This window comes from Ursus maritimus, unplaced genomic scaffold, assembly GCF_017311325.1.
Source record: "Ursus maritimus isolate PB19 unplaced genomic scaffold, ASM1731132v1 scaffold_12, whole genome shotgun sequence".
Taxonomy (NCBI): domain Eukaryota; kingdom Metazoa; phylum Chordata; class Mammalia; order Carnivora; family Ursidae; genus Ursus; species Ursus maritimus.
The window spans coordinates 58,402,821-58,426,146 of record NW_024423564.1 but is presented as its reverse complement, the minus strand read 5'-3'; the positions used below and the strand labels follow the sequence as shown (position 1 = coordinate 58,426,146).

Genomic DNA, 23,326 nt, shown 5'->3' with positions numbered 1-23,326 from the left:
CTTTGGGCAAGTTACTTCACTTCTCTGAACCTCCATTTCTTCAACTGTGAAATGAAAAAAAATCATTTCTATCTCAGTGACTTGTGAGTGTTCAGTAAAATAAGACATATGACATGCTTGCCCCATGTTCAGTTATTCCTGTCTCTCCGTCTCTACTTGTTTAATTAATTTATGAATATGTCTGGAAGAGTAAGAGAATGTATGTAGGTATGATATCATCCGTGCAGACGTGTGGCTGTCATCATAATTCTAGAGAACGCTTCTGGAGATGTCTATGGAAGACGTCTGGTCCCCTCAAGACACAAATATGCTGGGTCTTAACGATATCCAAGGTCTGGATGAAAGGCGGAAAGTCCGTTCATTTACCGCAGCTCTCAGGCTCCAGATGTGTGGCAATACACTGTGGAACCTTTGTGTAACGATTAGCATTTCTTATGTTTGTGCAGCTGTTTTTGACGGAGCTCACCAGTATTAGCCCTGTCTCAGTCTTACGAAGCCAATCGATCTGACTTCAGAAGTTCCAAGAGCCACTCAGAAAGACTGAATGAATTCTGCAACCGTCTCTTGATTTGGCTTTGCCTCATTCTGAAAATAAGATCTCTTTGCTAGACTGGATTGCCTACAAATCCTCCTTTCCTCAACTATATGGATATTACTTTCCAAAAGGTCTGAAGGACAGTGGCCTTTGGTGCCTGAGATTTGAGGGTGTTTGGCCAATCAATATCCTAGTCACTAATTAACCTCCTCTCCATGAGAATTGAGTGAATTCTGTTGGTTCCAAACATTCAACTGATCTTACAGGTCCCAGCCTGAAGACATCTTTAACTCCAACTCTCTGAATAATTGTATTCGTTCTAAGTACTATACGGCGGATGAGATGTTTGCTGCTGCTTTCTTCATCTTGTCTTTGATGACTTGTCAGCCTGGGGTAACCATTCAGGAGAAGGCGAACCGGTGAGTTGGCCATAAATCTGCAAACTTTGCACATAGGGATCACCTAGTGGGGAGCTAAGTCACTTTCATGTTTGCAACAGGTTATTTTAGGATGGAATGTGACCTCTTTCATGTTATCACCAATCCAGTGAAGGACTGCCCTTGGAGTCAGATGGACCTGCATACAAACACAGATCTAATACTCAAGAGTTGGGTAATCTGGAGTGGACCACTTAATCTCTGAGCTTCAGATTCCCTATGGAAACGAGAATAATAATACCTCATCTATAAGAGCTAATGAATATGAAATAAGGTCCTAGATATAAAGTATACTCGGTTTAATAAAAAATAGTCATCTTGAGTAATGTTAGACAGCTAACCTCTACTTCTCTGTTTGTGAATCTTGCAAATTCCCATCTCATAGTTTGAGGGAGGATACAATTAGGTAATGTTAATAACATCATCTAGGGAAAGGCAAGAGACTGTAGAGATGCTGGGTCATTTCATTCTTAAAATGAGTTTACCTCTTGCTGTAGGGTAATGAATGGAAGTGATATTTTCATATGTACATTGCAATTTTACCCATTTCATTTCCTTGAATTGTCCAACTTGGCTTCAGGTTTTTACATCTTAACATCAAGTATATTGTGGTGCTTAAAGAGCCCCTTATTTTAGCTTTGGGGTAATATGAAAGCAGTCCTTGTCTCCCAAACACTGAAGATTTTAAGCTGAGCTATTTTATTCAAGTTCTTGTTAAGTGATTTAATTTTGAATCATTATTGCTCTTAAATGCTAGAGCAAGAGAGATTTCCTGTACATAACAGTTCAGAAGAGGAAAGGCATTTTTACAAGCAGTTAATTTACAACTTGTATTTAAAGCAAATACACTTTTGAAAAATCAGAAAACTCACCTCTAATAATTAGAAGATAAAGGCAAGAGAATGGTGGTAAAGGAAATCTCTGCTGAGATACTCTTAATTATAAAAGCTTATCATTGTAATCCTTTTTGAAAATGAACAAAGAGTCTTGATGTTTGATGAACTTATCAAATAAGACAGACCAGTGAAGAGGCAAATTTGAAGTCAAGGCCAAAAAGAACCAATTAAATACTTCACAAAGTGCTGAAGTAGGAAATCATGAGGTCTTTGTATCTAATGCCAGTTTATCTGACCCTGGCTTTGAAAATGGAAAACTACATGGTGAAATAATTTTACTGAGTTCAAATTATGGCCCTGGCATTTACCATTAGTGTGACCTCAGGCAAGTTACAGAAGTGGTCGGAGCTGTAAAATGGGAGGAAATTCAGGAAACAAATGGATGAAAATACTTAGGACAATGCTTGGTACTTAGTAAGCGTGCAGTGAAAGCTACTGCCCGCAGGTTTGTGGGATTGTTATTGTCATATTTTGGTCTTTCCCTTCTCTCTGATGGTTGACAAAAATTAGGTAGAGCACATGTATAATGTGCCAGTTGGAATGGATCGTCAAGTTTGGTCAGTGATTTCAAACATTTACAAAATTGAACAGTGGCACTCTTTTTGCCCCAAATAGAATCTTACATGAAAACTAACAGTGAGAAAAACAGATGATATACATTTACGTTTTTAATGGTACACTTTAATTTTTAAATTTTTTTAAATTTTAAAAATTTTTAGTACATTTTTATTTTTATAAGCTCTTCTTTACCATTTGATTAGTATAAACTCTTAATAGAAAAACGGGGTTAAAGAAAAACATTTAAAAATAATGGTGATGAGGGATGCCTACGTGGCTCAGTCAGTTAAGCATCTGGTTTTGGCTCAGATCATAATCCTGGGGTCCTGGCATTGCGTTCCTTGCTCAGCGGGGAACCTGTTTCTCTCTCTGCCTGCCATTCCCCTTGCTTGTGTGTGCTCTCTCTTTCTTTCTCTCTCTCTGATGAATAAATATATAAATCTTAAAAAAAAATAAAATGATGATGAAAATCAGTTGTAATACCCAGTCTCAAATATCAACAGCTCTCCATTACGTATTTTATATAAATAATACATTTTAAGCCTGTGTGTTGTTTTAAAAAGTTTAAACAATCTTCAATCCTTCTAATTTATCCAGATTGTTTTACGATAAATACGATCTTTCAGCAAATATATTGTGTGCACTCAAAAGTGTCTATTTCTGTGTTGTTGGGTATAATGTTAAGTCATTAAATCAAGCTGGTTGTCAATGTTGCTCAAGTTTTCATCTCCTTGTTCTATTTATTACCGAGGGAGGGATGTTGTAGTCTCCAGCTGTATTTGTAGATCTCTCTCTCCTTTCAGTTCCTGCAGTTTTTACTTCATGTGTTTTCAAACTATGTTATCTATCTACATACCTATCATCTATCTATATTTAGAATTATGTCTCCTTGATGACTTGCCTCCTTATCATTATGAAAGGCTTTCATTATTCATAGCAACTGCTTTTGTTCTGTCGTCTATTATTAATATAACTATTCTTGCTTTCTTATGATTATTGTTTGCATGGTGAGTTTTTTTTCCCAATATTTTATTTTGACTTATCTGACTCTTCATACTTTAAAGTATGCTTCAGATAGATAGCATGGAGATGAATTTTGGTTTAGTAGCTAGTCTAACAATCTCTGTCTTTTAATCACAGTATTTATATCATTTACATAAAATGTAATTACTGATAACTTTGCATTTGTTTATCACCTTTTTGTTTTCTACTTGTCCCATTTGTTCTTTATTTTTGTTTTTATCTTTTATATTTAATATTTTTTCTAATTCCAAATGATTTATCAGCTATTCTGCTTTCTTGTTGCTGTTGTTATTGTTCTCAGATTTACAATATATATCATTAATTTATCACGGCCTACTTTCAAATAATAAGATACCATTGCTGGTATCATTTTTATTCTCACTGAGTGACTTCCTCTGACATTTCTTGCAATGCAGAATGACTTTTGGTGATGAATTCTCTATTTTCAGTGGTCTGAGAAAGTCTTTATTTTGTCTTTATTTTGAAGGGTATCTGTTGAGTATAAAGTCCTGAGTTGTTTTTTTTTTTTCTTGCCACACGACTTTAAGGAGATCATTCCATTATCTTTGCTTACATAGTCTCCGAGGAAAAATCTGCTTTCCTCTTTGTGTAATACATCATTTTTAAAAAACTGACTGCTTTTACAGTTGTCTCTTTATTATTGATTTTCAGCAATTTGATTATGATGCACCTTGGTATGGTTCTGTAGGTTTATAGTTCTCACCAAATATGGAAAAAAATTATGCCGTTATTAATTTAAATATGTTCTCTGCCCCATAATCTAGTTTCCCTCTGATAGTACAATTGCAGATAGGTGAGACGGCTCAATATCCCACAGTCCACTGAGGCTCTGCTCTTTCTTTTTGTTGTTGGCAGTCTTTTTTATCTCTTTGTTCCATTTTGGATGGCTTCTGTCACTGTATCTTCAAGTTTGCTCATCTTTTCTACTGCAGTATTTAATCTGTTGTTAACCTGTTCAATGAATTTTTCATTTCTGTTGTAATGATTTTTAGCTTTTAAAGTTTAATTTGGTATTCCTTTATCTTCCACTTATCATCATGTTCATGATTCTCCTTACATACTTGGATATATGTGCAATAACTCTTCTAAAGTTCTTGTCTGCTGCTTCCATCATTTCTATATCACAGGTCTTTGGAACTTGGACTGACACAGACAACATCTGGTTTAATCCATCTACTCATGTGGCAGGTAAAGAACTTGAGCCCCAGAAAGAGAGAGAGAAGGGGCATATTACATAACAACCAGACCTCTCTGCCAGGCGTTTTAAGAATACTGGCCAATTAATCCTCATTATGTCCCTCTAATATTGTTGTAATTATTATCCCCTGATTGACGGCCAGAGAGGAAACAAAGCAGTCTGATAGGTTCTAAATCACTTGGTCACCTAGTGGCACAGTCAGGTCTTCTAATTGCTGGATCAGTGTTATCTCCACCATTCCTGCTACCCTCACCCACCATATATATATATATATATATTTTTTTTCAAAACTAAGCATACATTTTGATAAGTAATGCAAATGCAACATTTTCAACCAAAAATTTCCACTGATGGAGAATGAACAAAATTCCTTTAGAGGGACTGATGGAAACATGAGTGGAGAACCTCAAACATGGAGGATGACCACAAAGGTTTGTTTCTCTGTTTTATTAATAGGACACAGAGGTAGTGGACCCTGAGAAGTTTAAATCATGATTCTTCTCTATTTTATTTATTTCATAGACATCAGAGTGTGTTTACCAAAGTACCTTGGGCCAGGGCCATGTGACTATTTTCAAAGGTTGTCCAGATAACTGGAAATCAGTATGTATTCAAGCTACTTGAATTTTTAACTAATATGAACAGCCGGGGTAGTGGGTGTGACTCAGAAGTGAGTCTTCTGAATGTGCACACCTTTGTTCAGGGGAACTAATCTAACTAATTGTTAGCCGGACTTCAAGTGGTACTAGGTATGGGCTTTCGAGTGAGATCAACCTGGGTTTAAGTCCTGGCTTCACCACTTAGTGGCTCCAGAATTTGGGCAAGTTAAACTAAGACCCAACTTCCTCAACTATAAAACAGAGATACACATTTCACTGAGTGCTCTCAGGAGTTAGGAGAGTTCCTATAAAGTACTCAGCACAAAACTTGGCACATGGTAAGCTGTTAGAATATTATTTTTATTACTCTCTTTCCCTTTTGTCAGAAATCCTTCCTAGTATATCTTGGAATGCTAAAACAATGCACACGTTTTAGTGTCAAACAGCCTTCATTTAAACCCTCGCTTTGCCATTTTACTATCTGTGTAACTTTAAGCAAGTTTATCTCCTCTCTCTATGAATCTGTCTTCCTTACCTAAAAAATGGGTGCAATAATTCCCACCCCACAGGGTTCTTAAGACATTTAAATGAAGTAATATAAGAATGAATGAAATAATACATTTATACCCAACATTTGTACTGAGATCGTACTATATGCGAAGTACTACCCTTAGCACGAGGCTGCAACAGTGAACAATACAGTCGTAACCTCTACCTCGTGGAACGTGCGGTGTAGGGATGGAGATAAAGTATGAGCAGCTCTATGTATACGGCATAATGTTAACATAGGGCAGGCGGCTCTTCTCTGTCTACAAGAAGAGAGGCTTAACGGAACTGGGGAGTTTCAGCCAGATGGATGAGGTGTGGTTATTCTATGTGGAGGAAACAGCATTATACACGTACTGCACATGCCTAGAACCGGAAGTTCTGTGTGGAATTCTGTGTATACCCAGCACACAGTAGATACTTTACATTTGTTCATTTCATCCATTCATTCCTTTGTTCGTTCGTTCATTCATTCATTCATTCATTCATTCATTCATTCATTCAGTACATACTCCAGGTACACTAGGTGCTGGGTGGTTAACTAAACAGATAATGTTCCTACCGTCATGGAATTTACAGTGTAGCAATGGAGTTGATAAACATGTAAATAAAACATTATAGTAAAAAACTGTGAAAAGTACTAGGAAGGAAACAAATAGGGCCTTTTGAGAGAGGATATTAGAGCAATCTGAAGACAGGCTGGCTGGTGGGGTTTCTCTAGAGGTGGCACTTAAGCTGATAGATATAGGATGGTAAGGAGAAGCCATGTGAAGAACAGGAGAGGATGGAGAGATCAGCATGTGTGAAGACCCTCCAGTGGGAAATGGCCCATCATGCTCCTGGCCCTAAAGGATGGGAACAGCATGAGAGGAGGGGATTGTGCCCTGAGAGGATGTCAAAAATGTGGGCAGAGACCAGATCACAGAGGACCTTGGCATCATGATAAGGAATTTGGACTTCAATCTATGTGTACTCAAAACCAAACAACCAGTCAGCCAAAAAAACACTGGAGGGTCTTATAAAGGGGAGGAGGGGGAGGGATTATCTGATTTCCAATAAAAAAAAATCATTCTGGTGTCTGTGCAGGAAGGAATGGGAGGAAGCTGCAGTGGGAGATCCCACAGGAGGCCGAGGCAGCGATCTGGGTGAGAGATTATGGTGCCTTAAGTGAGAGGTGTGGCAGTCGAGGTAGCTGGGAGGGAAGATAGTTGACATATACCTTGAAAGTAAAATGGCAGAAATCTCCAAAGGACTGGATATGGAGGTGAGGGGAGGAAGGAATTAAAGCCCACTGCCAGGTAGCCGCTTTGAGCAACTGTGTGCTACGCTGGTTCCACTTCTGGATGTGGGTAAAACTGAGAGAGAAGCTGGTTAGAAGAAAATTAAGAGTTGAGATTTGGAGTCATTCAGTTTTCCCTGTCTCAGAGGCACCGACCTGGTGGAGATCTAAAATGGGGCAGCTGGATAGAGAAAACAGGATTTCAGAGGAGTGGTCTGGGTTGAAGACCTAAAGTGAGGAGGCATTAGCATAGAGTCACGGGAAGCCCAGGAAACGGATCTTCCTAAGAGTGAGAGCATCTTCCTAAGAGTGAGAGCAGCAGACAGTGAAAAGAAAGGCAACACTACACCCTGAGGCATTCTAGTTCGTAGAAAATTCAGAAAGAACTGGCCGTAGAGGTGGGGAGGGAGCCAGGAAGTGTGGTGCTGAAGCTAAGACAGGCTAATTTCAAGAAGGGAACAATGGCCCACAGAAGGAATTAAGACCAAGTCAGAAACTTTCCACTGGATTTAGCAGCATGGAGGTCACCGGAGACTCGGCCAACTTTCAAAGTCAATTTAAAATACCTCAGTTTCATGACGTAACTTCCACGTAATAACTGAATGGATCTGCCTCAAGATGATATAATTAGTGACAATCAGTTGTAAATACAAGCTGAGCCAACTTATTAGGACGATCCCCTGGCAATAATCAGGGTTAGGCCTTCTAACCTTCTAGCCAATTAATTATTTTGTGATCTCAGTTGCTGAGGCAGCCACATGCGGGGGTCAAGCCCTTGACTCACAGGTTGTATGTTCAAGTCCAGGTTTCAGGCCCTTTGCCCTATGTGCCACCCTATTTAAAAAGTCAAGTGGGTTTCATCTCACGAATACCCAGCGCTATACAGCATAGGAATGCAACACCTTTTTGATGAAGATGGAGAGTTTTGATGAGCACGTAGGGGGTTGAGAAGGCTAGAGAGAAGGAACTGACATGTACGTCAGGCTTGTGCTTGGGGCTTTACATACACGATCTTAGCCCATATTCAAAACAGTCTCACAAGTTATTATTATTCTGTTTTTCACTTATAAGGAAAGCAAAGCTCAGTAGGTGGCAGAAACTGGATTGCAATACATGCTGGGTGGACTCCAAACCACTTTGTGTTGTATCAGTGTGTCCTCAACTGTGTTACACAATCTTACAGATGATGCATGAAAAAAGAAATGATGTGTTCAAAAAATTGGGGAAATGCTCGGTTGTGCAAATTAGAATGCAGGACTTCTCAGGGCCTTTAATATAATGCCTTTTAAATTTCCAAAAGTAGCATGTTGTATGCAATTTATCCAAATTTGACCATGTAAGTTTTCTTCTCTTCCTTCCCAATCCCAGTTTGAGCACTCGACAGAGCACACTTTGAGAAATCCTGCCATAGTACTGCATTGACTTGCGGCGATTCTATAGATAGGAAAACCAAAAGCCAGTTAGGTAAAGAAACTTGCTCATAGTAGCATAGCAAAGCAGATATAAACTAAAAATTATAATCAAAGACTCCTGAATCTTAGTGCTCTGTATTAAATGTGTTATTGCTAGAGTAGATGCTCAGTAACTAGGAGATGCTTTTGTTATTTTTTATTTTTTGGAGATGCTTTAAAACTGTTTGCCAAGATTTACTAGATCACAGATTTATCCATCGTTTCCCAAGCAAATGAAAAAAAATGATACAATTCTTCTGGAAAGCCATTGGCCACAGGTGTCATAAGCCTTAAAATTACCTGTATCCTTCGACCCAGCCATCCCATTCTACAGGCTGCATCCTCAGGAAAGAACTTAGAATACGGAAACACTGGGTGCTCAATAATCTAATTTTTTTGATGTTAGAGGAGTGGAACCATGTGTAGCCATCATAAATAGTTTACATTATCTGCTATGGTATTAAGTGGAAAATCAGGATGTAAAATGTAATAGTATGACCTCAATTACATTATGAAAATGGAACGAAAGGAAATATAACAAAATATTAATGGTGGGAGGGTTGGAGGCATTTTTTCTTTTATGGTCTCTTATGGTCTTGAAGGAGAATGTATTACTTTTATAATAAGCAAAAAATAAACCACATTGAAAGATTCATTGGAATGATACGAGAAAATGCTGGACATACTGATATTGGCTAAAAGGCTGGAGCCCTGTAACGACTTCATGAACGGTCCTTGTGTACTCTCCGTACTCTTGCTTCAGTGATAGCGTTACTACGTGTGCTTCTGTCTAGACATCATGTCACAAAGCTTTTAAAGCTACAGCAACACAGAACTGCTCTGTCTGGGCTTTGGCTTCCATCCATTAATACTGTTTCCTTCCATTTTGACATCATAATGCAGTCTCTGTGGGCTTACATTGACATTATCTTGACAATTCCATAGCGAGATGCAAAACTAATCCTGGAGTCATTTTCTGTTCCTAAACCTTCACCCTGTACCTTCTACCCGCCTTTAGATGATTAGAACCCTGTCTTTCTCCATGTTCCTATACTTCAAACTTTTATTATTAGGACAGTCTATCAGAAAAATGACATATGGACAGAATCTTGAGCCACTGAATATCTAGTTACCAGAATTAATTAGCTTCTAACAAGAAATTAGGTTCAAATAAGTCTCTAAACATTGTCATTCTATTTCCTGTAAACTGGTTTCATTCTTTCCCTTCTTTTCTTTCCTTCCTTCCTCTCCCTCTCTCCCCCATTCCCTCCTCTCTTCCCTTTTTGTCCCTCACCCTCCCTGCTTTCCTCCCTTCATTCTTTTTTTTTTTCCTTTCCTAAATATTCACTGAACACTTTCCTTGGGTCTGGCACCATGATAGCTCCAGGAAGCAAACATACAGAATCTATCTTCAGAGAGCTTACAATCTGGTAAGGACAGAAATTAGACAAATATTACAAGTGTGATAATGAAGTGTTGGGAAGATGTGCAGAGATTGACCAAATCATATGAAGGGAGGAAAAACACTTCCCTAGAGAAATGATGTTTAGGATGACATTGAAAGATACCCAGGAGTTAACCAGGTAAAGAGGTAGATAGTTGGATTCGTTCAGGATTGGGTTTTATAAGGTAGGCATGATTAAGGGAACAGTGGAATCCAGAAATGTAGGACAGAAGTATGATTTTAAAATGACAGATCATGGAATCAAAACTGATTATAAAGGGAAATGAAAATAGGAGGGGATCTTACTGATAGAAAGCTTAGGCGTCAAGACAGTAAAAGCCCCAAAGACGTCCTAATAGAAGTGCACTGGAATCCTTGAGCATATAACGCAGAAGGGGAAGAGCCCCCAGGATGACTCACAAATTACTGATTTGGAGGAGGAGCTGTTTCAGAGAGCGAGCAGGACCAGAATGTGACCATAGAAGATAATGGAGTGAGGAAAAATGTCCCTGGACGTGAGGAAAAGGAGTGACTGAGGGGCAAATGTTGGGTAGCTCATTTATGGGGCTGACGGGGTTTCCCAGGGTGGTGGAAGGAATTGGAACAGAGATGAAGTTTGTGAGCTGAGAGCTGAAGTTTTCTTTAGAGGGACAGTAACACTGGTATTCATACTAACATCATTTTATAGACCCGAGTTTCTCAAAAGTGTGGTCTGCAGAACCCAGGGGGTCCCCGAGATCTTTTCAGAGGGGCTCTGGGGGTTCAAAACAATGTCACCGTAACACCGAGACATTTGCCCTTTCCACTGTGTTAGTACTTTCACTGATGGGGCAAAAGTTACGGTGGATAAAACAAATACCGTGGTCTTGGTACAGATGAAGGCAGTGCCATCAAACTCACAGGAAAGAAGTTAAGTTCGACTTAAGAAAGTCCCTCTTGTTGTTTTTTTTTGTTTTAAGACTTTTTTAGGATTTTTAAGATTTTATTTATTTATTTATTTATTCGACAGAGAGACAGCCAGCGAGAGAGGGAACACAAGCAGGGGGAGTGGGAGAGGGAGAAGCAGGCTCCTAGCGGAGGAGCCGGATGTGGGGCTCGATCCCAGAACGCCGGGATCCCACAGCTTAACCGCTGGGATCCCACAGCTTAACCGCTGTGCCACCCAGGCGCCCTAAGAAAGTCCCTCTTGTGACAGTAAAAATCACTAATTCTATTAAACCTCAATCTTTGGGGGAAAAAAAAGCACCTCAGTCTTTGAATACAAGTTATTTAAATATTCTATATGACAAAATGGGAAGAACGCAATATGAACTTCCACGGCACTGAAGTATGACGGTTGTCTTAAGAAAAAGCCATTAGTCACTTTTTCCCCCTGGAGCATTGTTTTTACTTGACAAGACAGCTGTCAAGCTATGGTTATTAGGGCCTATTTGGCAGACATTGTCTCAAAAATGAACAGGGAACCCATCACTTCGAGGAAACCAAATAATATCACTTGTTACCATGATAAAATTTTTGAGCTTTCAAACAAAAATTGAAATTTTGGAAAATATATCCACTGATCAGACTTGATGAGGTCACTCATGATATTAATAAATTTGATTTTTTTATATTGGAGAGTGAAATGTGTTAATATTGTTACGATATGCATAGTGAACCATTGTTTTCCAAATTTCCAATGCCCGGTGTTGCAAAAGTCATGTAGGAGTGCCAGATCCATGCAAAGCACACATAGGCCAGTGGACTTAAACGTAACAGCGTGCAAAAAAATTCTTTGACGTGCTTTCAGATTCCACATTGCAGCTAACATTTAAGAAATTGCCAATTGTCAAGTCGTGGAGTGGTATCAAAGAAGAATACCCATAGTTATCTGAAAAGACTACTAAAATTCCCCTCAACTATGTAACATTTTCAACCACATAAATCTATGAGGCTGATTTTCTTCGAAGACTTCTTCAAAGACCTCAACAAAAGCAACAGATTGAATGAAGAAGCAGAAATGAGAATCTGTGTTCTAGTAACCCAGACATTAAAGACAGTTGCAAACATGTGAAACAATGACCCACTTTTCACTAATTATTTTTCTTGGAAATCTGTTTTCAAATAAAATTATGGCATATATTATAACGTGAAATGAGTTTGATATTAAAATTTTAAATAGATAAATATATATTGCTAAAATTTCTGTTTTGATTTTGAATTTTGTGAGTACCAGCAGATGTAGCCCACTTAAACAAAGGCTCTTCGGAGTCCTCAGTAATATGTTAAGTGTAAAAAGAGTCCTGGCACCCAAGTTTGAAAACCAGTGTTAAAGATGAGCATTGCTTTCCCCATGGCTCCTTGTCTTGGGTTTCAGCCTGGATGTCATCATTCATCACGACCAGTAGCTCATGGAATTATTAGCATGAGATTTGAAGCACCCCTTTTCCTACACGAGGGTGAAAATTGTGCCATTGGTCACAGCAGAGGCTGCCTGGCTCTCGGAAGTTATGGTGATACTGGTGGTTACAGACAATCTTCCTACAGTCTTTGCTCAGTGGGCTGACCAGGCTCTAACACTGCAGTAGCAGCAGTGATGCGGTAGGAAGAAGCTCAGGCTTGGAGCCAGGCAAGCTTGTGGCTTGTCCACCTCACTCTGTGTGACCTGGACAAGCTCTTTAACCTCTGAGAAGGCAGCATGGGGTAACGGGAAGAGCATGGCCTTGGAGACAGGCCCGTTTCTACCTTCTACCTGTGCTGCCCTGGGCAAGGCTCTCACTTTCTCAGTTCCGTTGGCTGACTTGTAAAACGAGGAAGCAGCAGCCTGATGAGGAAATGAACATGGGTTCTGCCATCAAACCAGCTAAGTCAAATTCTGCCTTTGTCACCCTTGGGCTCTGACTTCTGGGATTACTTAGCTCTTAGGAATCTCAGCGTTCTCATATATAAATGGGGCAAATGGTATTTACCCCCTAGGATCATTATAGGGTTTAAATGATGAGATAATCCATGGAATATTCTAACATGAAATAACAAAAGCCAACCTTTCACAAGTACTTCATGAGCATTTTAACATATTTTCAATAACTCCATTAGGTAATGTTGTTTTGAACATAGTTAAAAATTTCCCCAATAGATGGGAAAGCTGCAGCTCAGAGGTGTTGAGTAACTTGCTCCCGTTTTCAAGGTCAAGAGGTGGCAAGATTCGAAGTTAGTCCTCTCACCCTGAACCCCATGTTCTTAACCACTGGGCTTTCTGCAACTCTCACTCTTCTAAAAAAATTGTTAGTGCTCCTGATTCTTTATTTTTTTTTTTTTTAAAGATTTTATTTATTTATTTGACAGAGATAGAGACAGCCAGTGAGAGAGGGAACACAAGCAGGGGGAGTGGGAGAGGAAGAAGCAGGCTCATAGAGGAGGAGCCTGATGTGGGGCTCGATCCCAGAACGCTGGGATCACGCCCTGAGCCGAAGGCAGACGCTTAACCGCTGTGCCACCCAGGCGCCCCTCCTGATTCTTTAAAAAGATAAACACAACTGACCAACTTTTAGCTGGACTCATCAAGAAAAAAAGAGAGAGAACCAAAATAGATAAAATCAGAAGTGAAAGAAGAGAAGTAACAACTAACACCACAGAAATACGAAGGATTATAAAAGACTACTACACAAAATTACATGCCAACAAATTGAACAAGCTAGCAGATATGGATAAATTCCTAGAAATCAACCATCTTCCAAAACCGAATCAGGAACAAACAGAAAATCTGAACAGACCGATTACTAACAAACTTGAACCAGTTACCAGAAAACTCCAACAAAAGTCCAGGACCAGATAGATTCACAGGTGAATCCCACCAAACAGTTAAAGAAGAGTTAATACCTATTCTCCTCAAACTATTTCAAAAAGTAGAAGAGGAAGGAAAGCTTCCAAATACACTCTACAACGCCAGCATTACTCTGATACCAAAACCAGACAAAGACAGCACGAAAGAAGAAAAGTACAAGCCATCCCTGATGAACACAGATGCAAAAATCCTCAACAAAATATTAGCAAACCACATCCGACAACATATTAAAACGATCATTCACCATGACCTGGTGGGGTTTGTTCCAGGGATGCAAGAACAGTGCAATATTCACAAATCAGTCAACATGCTACGCCACATTAACAAAATGAAAGATAAAAATCATACGATCATTTCAATAGATGCAGAAAAGGCATTTGACAAAACTCAATATCCATTAATGATAAAAACTCTCAACAAAGTGGGTTTAGGGGGAACACACCTCGACCTAATAAAGGCCATATATATCAAGCCCACAGTTAACAGCATACTCACTGGTGAAAACGGAGAGCTTTTTCTCTAAGCTCAGGAACAAGACAAGGATGTCCACTCTCATCACTTTTATTCAAAACAGTCCTAGAAGTCCTAGTCAGAGCAATCTGTCAAGAGAAAGAAATAAAACATATCCAAATTGGTAAGAAAGAAGTAAAACTGTCACTATTTGCAGATGACATGATACGAAGACTCTACCAGAATACTATTAAAAGGAATAAATTCAGTAAAGTTATAGGATACAAAATTAATGTACAAAAAATGTTCGCTCTCCTCTGTAATTGTGTCTCTAAAATTAGAATAACTCGATCCACAATAGGATTGATATAGAATTAAAAGAGATAATTTGTATAAACCCATCAGCATCACACTGGCATACAGTATTGTTAAGTTGTTAAATGTGTTGTTAAAATGTCCCTACTACCCAGAGCAACCTACAGATTTAATGCAATCCCTATCAAAATACAAAGATAATTTTTCACAGAGCTAGAACAAATAATCCTAAAATTTGTATGGAACCACAAAAGACCCCAAAGAGCCAAACCAATCTTGAAAAAGAATAACAAAACTGGAGGTATCATAATCCCAGGTGTCAAGATATACTACAAAGCTATAGTGATCAAACAGTATGGTACTAGCACAAAAATGGACACCTACATCAACAGAATGGAATAGAAAGCCCCGAAAGAAACCCACGCTTTTATGGTCAATCAATCCACAAGAAAGGAGTTAAGAATACACAATGGAAAAAAGACAATCTCTTCAACCAATGGTGCTAAGAAGGCTGGACAGCTACATGCAAAAGAATAAAACTGGACTACTTTCTTATATCATACACAAGAATAAACTCAAATGGATTAAAGACCTAAATGTCAGTCCTGAAATCATAAAATTCCTGGGAGAAAAAATAGGCAGCAATCCCTTTGACATCAGCTGTAGAAACATGTTTCTAGATATGTCTCTTTGGCGAGAGAAACAAAAGCAAAATGAAACCACTGGGACCACACCAAAATAAAAAGTGTTCGCACAGTGAAGGAAATTGTCAAGAAAACAAAAAAGACAGTCTACTGAATGGGAGAAGATATTTGCAAATTATATATCAGATAAGGAGTTAATATCCAACACCAACTCAACACCAAAAAACTAAATAATCTAATTAAAAGTGGATAGAGGATATGAATAGATGTTTTTTCAAAGAAGACACACAGGCACATGAACAGATGACAATATCACTCATCCACAATGAAATGCAGATCAAAACCACAACGAGATAGCACCGCACAGCAGTCAGAATGGCGAAATAAAAACACAAGAAACAACAGGTGTTGGCGAGGATATGGAGGAAGAGGAACCCTTGTGCACTGTTGGTGGGAATGCAAGCTGGTGCAGCTGCTCTGGAAAATAGTATGGAGGTTTTTCAAAATATTAAAAATAGAATTACCGTATGATCCAGCAATTCCACTAGTATCTACCCAAAGAAAACGAAAACACTGATTTGAAAATATATATGCACCCCTATGTTTATTGCAGCATAAGAGCCTAGATATGGAAGCAACCCAAGTGTCCATCAACAGATGAATGGATAAAGATGTTGTGTGTGTGTATATATATGTGTGTGTGTGTGTGTGTGTGTGTATACACAAATATATAAAAAACAGATTATTACTCAGCCATAAGAAAGAATGAAATCTTGCCATTTGCAACAACAAGGATGGAGCTGGAGAGGATAATGCTAAGTGAAATAAGCCAGCCAGACAAATACTATTGATTTCACTGATGGGTGAAATTTAAGAAACAAAACAAATGAACAAAGAAAAAAAAAGGAAAAGGGAAAAGAACAGGCTCTTAAATACAAAGAACAAACTGGTGGTTGCCAGAGGGGAGGTGGTGGGAGGAGGAGTGAAACAGATAAAGGGGATTAAAGCACATTTATGTCGATGAGCACTGAGTAATGTACAGAATTATTGAATCATTCTATTGTACACCTAAAACTAATATAACACTGTACGTTAATTATACTTGAATTTAAATTTTTTAAAAAAAATTAAAAAAAAAAGATAAAAAATTCAACATCTGATTGGCCCTAAAGAAGAAGGAACTCCTGCCTTTTGCAACAACATGGGTGAACCTGGAGGACATTATGCTGAGTGAAGTCAGGCAGACAGAGAAAGCCAGTGTTGCATGATCTCTCTTATCTGAAGAAGCATAACTCACAGAACTAGAGTAGGATGGTGGCTACAAAGGGGGACATGGGAGGGGTTGGCCAAGGTGTACCCATTTTCAGTTATAAGATGAATAAGCTCAGGGGATCTAATGTACAATATGGCGACTACAGTTAATAGCATTGTACTGTGTACTTGACATTAGCCAAGAGAGGAGATCTCTAGATCTCACCACACACACACACACACACACACGCACACACACACACGTAACCGGGTGAGGAGATCTCTAGATCTCAACACACACACACACACACACACACACACGTAACCGGGTGAGGAGATCTCTAGATCTCAACACACACACACACACACACACACACACACACACACACGTAACCGGGTGAGGAGATCTCTAGATCTCAACACACACACACACACACACACACACACACACACACACACACACGTAACCGGGTGAGGAGATCTCTAGATCTCAACACACACACACACACACACACACACACACACACACACACGTAACCGGGTGAGGGAATAGCTGTATTAAGTGGTAATCATTTCACAATGTATGTGAAACCATAGCATCGTCCATCTACAGCATATATAATTTGTGTCATTTATATGCCTCAACAAAGCTGGGGAAAAATCCATCTGCTTTCATATTAATAAGCTACCTTCATATTAAAAGACCTTTTAGAATTTATAACAAAACTAAAAATGATCATAATAAGAATTTTAAAAACTGAAGCAGAGGTCTCTCCTCTTTCTAGGAGAGTAAGTCGGGCTGTTCCGAGCTCCAGTGCCTCGGCAGTTAGCTGTCAGCTCAGCAACTGGTCGGAGTGGACGGACTGCTTTCCCTGCCAGGACAAAAAGGTAAGACATGCGTGACCAGTTTGGGAGCCTTACTATTGGAACGGTGTACCAGGCATTTACGTGAAGATACACAGGTCTATAAATTTGAGGTCTGGGGAGACAGCAGGTCTAGAAATAGATATTTGGAAGCCATGGGCACATGGATGGTGGAACTTTTTCTGATTTTGTTTATAAGCCATTATTGGGCGAGGCTGCAGAAGATATGTATGTTAAGGTTCGTCTGCAGAGAGGTGGCCATTCAGACATGGGCACACTGATCCCTGTAGTCTTCCTGGGTCCTGGTCAACCTGTTGCCCTCCAGTGATGGCCATCGAGAGGGGCTAATGACCTGTGGGGAGCTGAGATAAGCCAGAGAATGTTCTGGAGGCTTCTACTTTCATGGATTAAAAAGACGGACATACCCAAGGAACAGACATGAGTCTATCTTGCCTGCTGACATGGTTTTGAATAGTCCAAAATGGTCACTAAACCTAGTGGCATCTCAAGGGAAGAAGGACTTCAGGAGCACCCACTCTGTTAGAGAGGAGCATTAAAATTCTGATCTTGTTCAGGACCACTGGCTCATGGTGATGATTCAAGGCAGACTAACTTCTGTTCTATTTTGTTGCTATTTTAAAATCTCTACAGACAACACATGCCTTTACTGGATGCACCCAGGGTGGGATGTGTCTGGGCTCCCACCTCTCCCGGTTGGTAGACCACTGCCTAAACCATGTGTATTGGCACATGACTGTCAAGTCTAAGTGTTTAAGCTCTGATTCTTCAGTTTAGATTCTGGCTTTGCACCTTATTTGTTGTGTTACTTTGGGCGTATAGTTTATCCTCTCTGTGCCTCTGATTCCTTATCTATAAATGCAAGTAGTAATAATACTTATAGCACAGAGTTATTATGAGCATTAAATGAGTAAGGTATGCAGAGTGCTTTTCACGGCACCTGGTATACAACAAGCGTTCAATAAATCTTAGCTGTTTTTATAATTACTATCTGTGTCCCCCTCTCCAACCAACTCCCACTGCCCGAATCAAGACCTGCTTTTCTCTCAGCTGAGCTTCTGCGGAGCAGAGCATGCTGGTGGTTCTCCTGCCTCCAGACCCACTCCTCAGTTAGCTGCCGGGCTACTCTGTGTAGGTCTGATATGCTGCTCGGAATCACATGGAATTCAAAATCATTACAGATGGAAACACAATTTGGACTGAGCCTATTCAGCGTCTAAGCCTGAAATTATTTATTCTGCCTCTCCTGTTTCTGAGATATGCCAAGGAATCCTAGACTGCACTGTGCAAAAATATCTAGCTCCCCGGATCTCATCCTGCTTGGATAGCCTATGTTAGTTTTCTAAATCTGTTGTTACAAATTGCCACAAACTGGGCTGCTTAAAACAACAGAAATGTATTCTCTCACAGTTCTAGGGGCCAGAAGTTTGGCAGGACCACGCTCCCTCTGGAGGCTCTAGGGGAGAATCTGTTCTTTGCCTCTTCTGGCTTCTGGTGGCCATCGGCAATCCTTGATTTGTGGCCAATCTCTGTCTGCGGCCGCGTTACCCCCTCCTCTTCCGTGTGTCTCCTTTGTGTGTCTGTGCTAAATCTCCCTCTGCCTTTCCCTTATAAGGACACTGTGATAGTATATAAGGCCTACCTGGAGAATCCAGTATAATCTCCTCATTTCAATTATTTCTTAATAATATCTGCAAAGACCTTTTTTCCAAATAAGGTCACATTTATAACTTGCAAGGGCTGAGACTTGATTTCTTTGCATGGCCATTACTTAACTTACTATACATCCTAAACTATATCTATTTTTCCTCATGTGTTGCAGTTCAGATAGCAGGTAGCACAGGTGAATGGCTTACTATTTAAACCAGAATTGAATTACTCCCTTCATGACTCAGAAAGACACACGTGTCTTCAAAATAATCCTTAAAATCATGAAATTCTGTTAATTACTGAAGTGAAAGAACATCCCTAATTTCTTCTTATTAATATGTCTTTCCCCCCTCTCAAAACCACCCAAACAAAGATGTGCATTTCTGGAAAGAAACATCATCGAGTAGCTAGAAAAGAAAATTATGTCTTAATGATACCAACACAGGCACCAGCACGGAGACGTCCCTGAGGGAGTGTCTGCACGAACCTCTCTGCAGCGCAATGTCTTCATTATTTGATAACAACCGAGAAAATGGGGAGTCGGTGAGCATGAACCTCATGTCTGCACCAGCATTCCAATTCAGAGACCACAAGAAGGATGATGATGGCATTTATAGTTACCATTTATTAAATAGTTTCTATATATCAGGCACTGTGCTAATGCTTTAATAAATTGTCTTAGTTGACTTTCATAGCCAACTGTAAGTGATCGATAGATACCATTGTCCCTTCGGCTAGGTCACCATAAAGAAAGAGGCACAGCCTAGACTTAACACTTGGTCAGTCTGATTCCAAAACGTCCATGCGCCTGACCACCTCACTCTACTGCCTCCCCCCGAACTCTGTGGAGAGTCATAAGTGATCTCAGTGGCCATGTAGTCCAATCCCCACTCAGCCATAAATCCTTCTGGAATAGCCCAACAGCTGGCTACAAAAATGATGTTGATGTTGATAACTATTATTACTGAGTACATGCCAGGAACCAGGCCAAGTGCTGACTTCTTCACATGTCTTATCACTAATCTTTGCAAGACTCTCAGATCTCTCCTTCTCCAGATGAGAAAACTGATGGTCAGAGACGCTAAGTTATTTACTCCGTGAGGCACAGACAGTGAGTAGCAGAACCGGAATTCCAACCCAGCTTAAAACGGGATTCAGAATAGTACTTAACCTCCTCAACTTGGGAAAATTAAATGAGATAAAGAATGTGACGCATCCGGCCAGTAGCAAGCACTCAAATGGTAGCTACCATCAGCACTGTTGTGTTGGTGACTGCAGGTCTCAAAACTCTGTGAGCTTAATGAAGAGTGAGAAGATCTGGCTCTACGTTGGTATGCTGAGCACTCCTTTATGTACTGCATATCTTGGCAAGATGTGGGAAGAGAATGAAAATATCCCAATAGTCCCAAACTGATCGTTAATTATAATCTCTTCCCATGGAGTTTACGATCTTATTAACTGGGAGGCAGGAAAAGCAAATGGACAGGTTTGCTCTTCACCTTTTTTGCAGATCTTTCTGCCATTTACGAATGAGCAGTTGAGGAGGGAGAAGCAGGCCAGAGGAGAGGGGGGGAAAGCTGCACTGCTCCACACGCACCCACTGGAATCAGCGGACGAAGGCTCCGTTGATAATGGCGGACACCACTTCTGTTTACTGAGCACCAATGATATTCCAGACACGGGGCTAGGTGCTTTCCTCATACGTTCTCTCACTTAGTTCTCGCAACACCCTGTCAAAGTGAGGGGTCGTCACATCTACTTCATATATTAGAAAACAGGAATGCAGAAAACGTTAAGTGGCTTGCTCATGGTGAGTTAGTAAGTGACTCTGGGATCTGAACCCAGTCGGTCTAAATTCTCATGCTTATGCTCTTTTATCTACAGGGCACAGGTGAAAGAATCATTAGCAACTGTAATTAGTGAGGTCATCTCAGTTAACCACCTCATTTTACAGATTTGGAAACCGAGGCACAATGTACCGGCCACTGATACTTTATACAGCAAGCAAGAAATAGATTCAGGAATAAACAAACAAACAAAAAGCAGAACCAGACCTCTAAGTATAGAGAACAAACTGATGGTTGCCAGAAGGGTGGGGGGGGGGGAGATGGGCAAAATGGGTAAGGGGAGTGGGAGATACAGGGTTCCAGTTATGGAATAAGTAGGTCACAGGGATGAAAAGTACAGCACAGGGAATGTAGTCGATGGTATTGTAATAGCATTGCATGGTGATCGATGGTAGCTATGCTTGTGAGCATATTATAACGCAGAGAAGTTGAATCACTCCGCCGTACAACTGAAAGTAATGTAATATTGTGCACCAACTATACAAAGAAAGGAAAAGAAAAGAAAAGTAAAAAGAGAGTTAGGCTAAGAACTCATTTTCCTTATTGCTCGAACCATTGCTTTCCCACTTCATTACAAACAATCTTGAAGGACGAGGCTGAGCCAAGGCAAGAGGAAGCCGAAAATAAGGCGCTGCAAATGCCCTTCTTGCACACTGCATGGAGCTCTCCAAACAGCATGTTTCCTATTGTTATCTACTTTATCTCCTCAAGTCGACTCTAAGCTTCTTGAAGGTGGGAATGGAACCTCCTCTTTCTCCAAATACCCTAGTGTTCCGCCTCCTCCTTCTACACCAGTGTCTGAAGCTGTACAGCATATAGAAAGCAGTATCACGAAACCGCAGAGCTCCAAGATTGGTATGCATTTTTACTCTTCCTGTCCTTCCTTGAACAAATATTTGTTCATGCGCTGTCAAAGCTGGATCCAGGGACTCAGATGACGTCTCTCTCTCTTGGATGGCCTCTTTCTACATAGTAGGCTAGATGACCACTTGATGCCCACAGTTCCCAGAAACTTCAGCAGAAAGAAACTATCTTTTCTAATAGGTTCTGAAAGAAAATCTTCAGAAAGAACAATGATTGCCCTAACGTTGAGTCATGAACCAATCCCTAAACCAATCATTGCAACTTGGCGGATATGGTGCCCTGGTTGGCCTGGCCATGGTACATACCCACGGATTCCCATGACTTGGGGGGGAGGGGGTTGAGATCATCCCCACCTGAACCGTATGAAATGTGTCCCAAGGAAAGAGAGGATGCCATGAGCAGAAGTGGTACAGAGGGAAAGCAATAAACTGTTACAAAAGTGCCTCCTGCAGAGACCATAGATCAAATGTCCAATGTATGAAGCCAAATAAGACATGGTCCTCCTTCCCCGCTCTTCCCCCTATAGGCAAACTGTTCTAAAACTAGTGAGAAAGGTACGTAAATAAGTAGACCAGGGATCACAACCTTATATGACAAGTGGGAGGCGAGAAGGAGGCGCAGGGAGTTCTAGAACATGTAGAGGAGATGGACTATGAATCATCAAAGATGAACAGGGACTCACTGGTTGAAGGGGGTGGGGAAAGTCCTTCCCAGCGAGGAAAAAGAAATATTTTGTTCAAGTCTTTCATTTGATCTTTGGAGGCCCTATTCAATATTCCGGCTGGTAATTATGCCACCTCTGGCTGAACACCATTTAGGAACACTCAACCCCTCACAAGACAGCTTTTTAGGCAGCTCTCAATCATTAGACAGTTAGTCCTTCTGTTGAGCTGAGACCTGCTGGCACAAATCTTGTTTGATTGATAGACATGAATGTGTCTGGTTCAAATCCGATTTAGTACCGATACCGGAGCCTCCTGCAGCCAAGCAAGTTTGGGGGAACCATCTGCAGTGGCGATGTCTGGGATCAAGCCAGCTGTCACAGTCCCACAGCTTGTCTAAGGCAAGCACAGTGTGGACAGGATTTCCAGTGTAAGGAGACAGGTGAGTAGCATTCCAGCGGGATAACAGCTGCGCCCTGTCAAACGGAATGTGCAAAACAGTCACCCAGGAGCTTGTGAGAATGCCGACTCCTCAGCTCTTCCCCTAGAAGTGGTCTTTCTGTAAGTTTGGGATGGGGCTCAGGAAACTGCATTTTAAGCCAACCCAGTAGCCCAAGTAAATTTAGTGTTTGTAGAAATATCTGTTGATTCGTTTAGAAAAGGTACAATGTACTCATTCATCCGTTCATTGAGTGAATATCGACGGAGCACGTACGTGCCAGGCAGCGTACTAGCTGCTGGTGACATGAAGGTGAAAAGATAACGCGCCTGACCTCGAGGTACTCCTCATCTCTTTGGGAGAGAGACCTACAAGGAGTCGGTGACAATAATGTGGGAGAGCCAGTGTAATGGCCCCTTCTGGGAGGGGATGCCCACATCAGTGTTGGGGAGTCAGGTCAGGCTTTAAAATGGCACTTGAGCGGAGACTTAGAAAGTAGCAATAAAATTGCT

At 40.4% G+C, this 23,326-nt stretch overlaps 1 protein-coding gene across 1 annotated transcript in view; it reads left to right on the top strand.

The window, feature by feature from the left end:
- The first annotated feature begins 877 nt into the window (after window positions 1-877).
- C8A (complement C8 alpha chain) overlaps window positions 878-23,326 on the top strand; it is a 62,601-nt gene continuing 40,152 nt past the window's right edge. Inside the window, exons 1-3 of the mRNA XM_008699150.1 lie at window positions 878-954; window positions 17,256-17,358; window positions 22,673-22,817. Of these exons, the coding sequence (XP_008697372.1) occupies window positions 878-954; window positions 17,256-17,358; window positions 22,673-22,817 (325 nt within the window). The remainder of the gene's footprint in view (window positions 955-17,255; window positions 17,359-22,672; window positions 22,818-23,326) is intronic.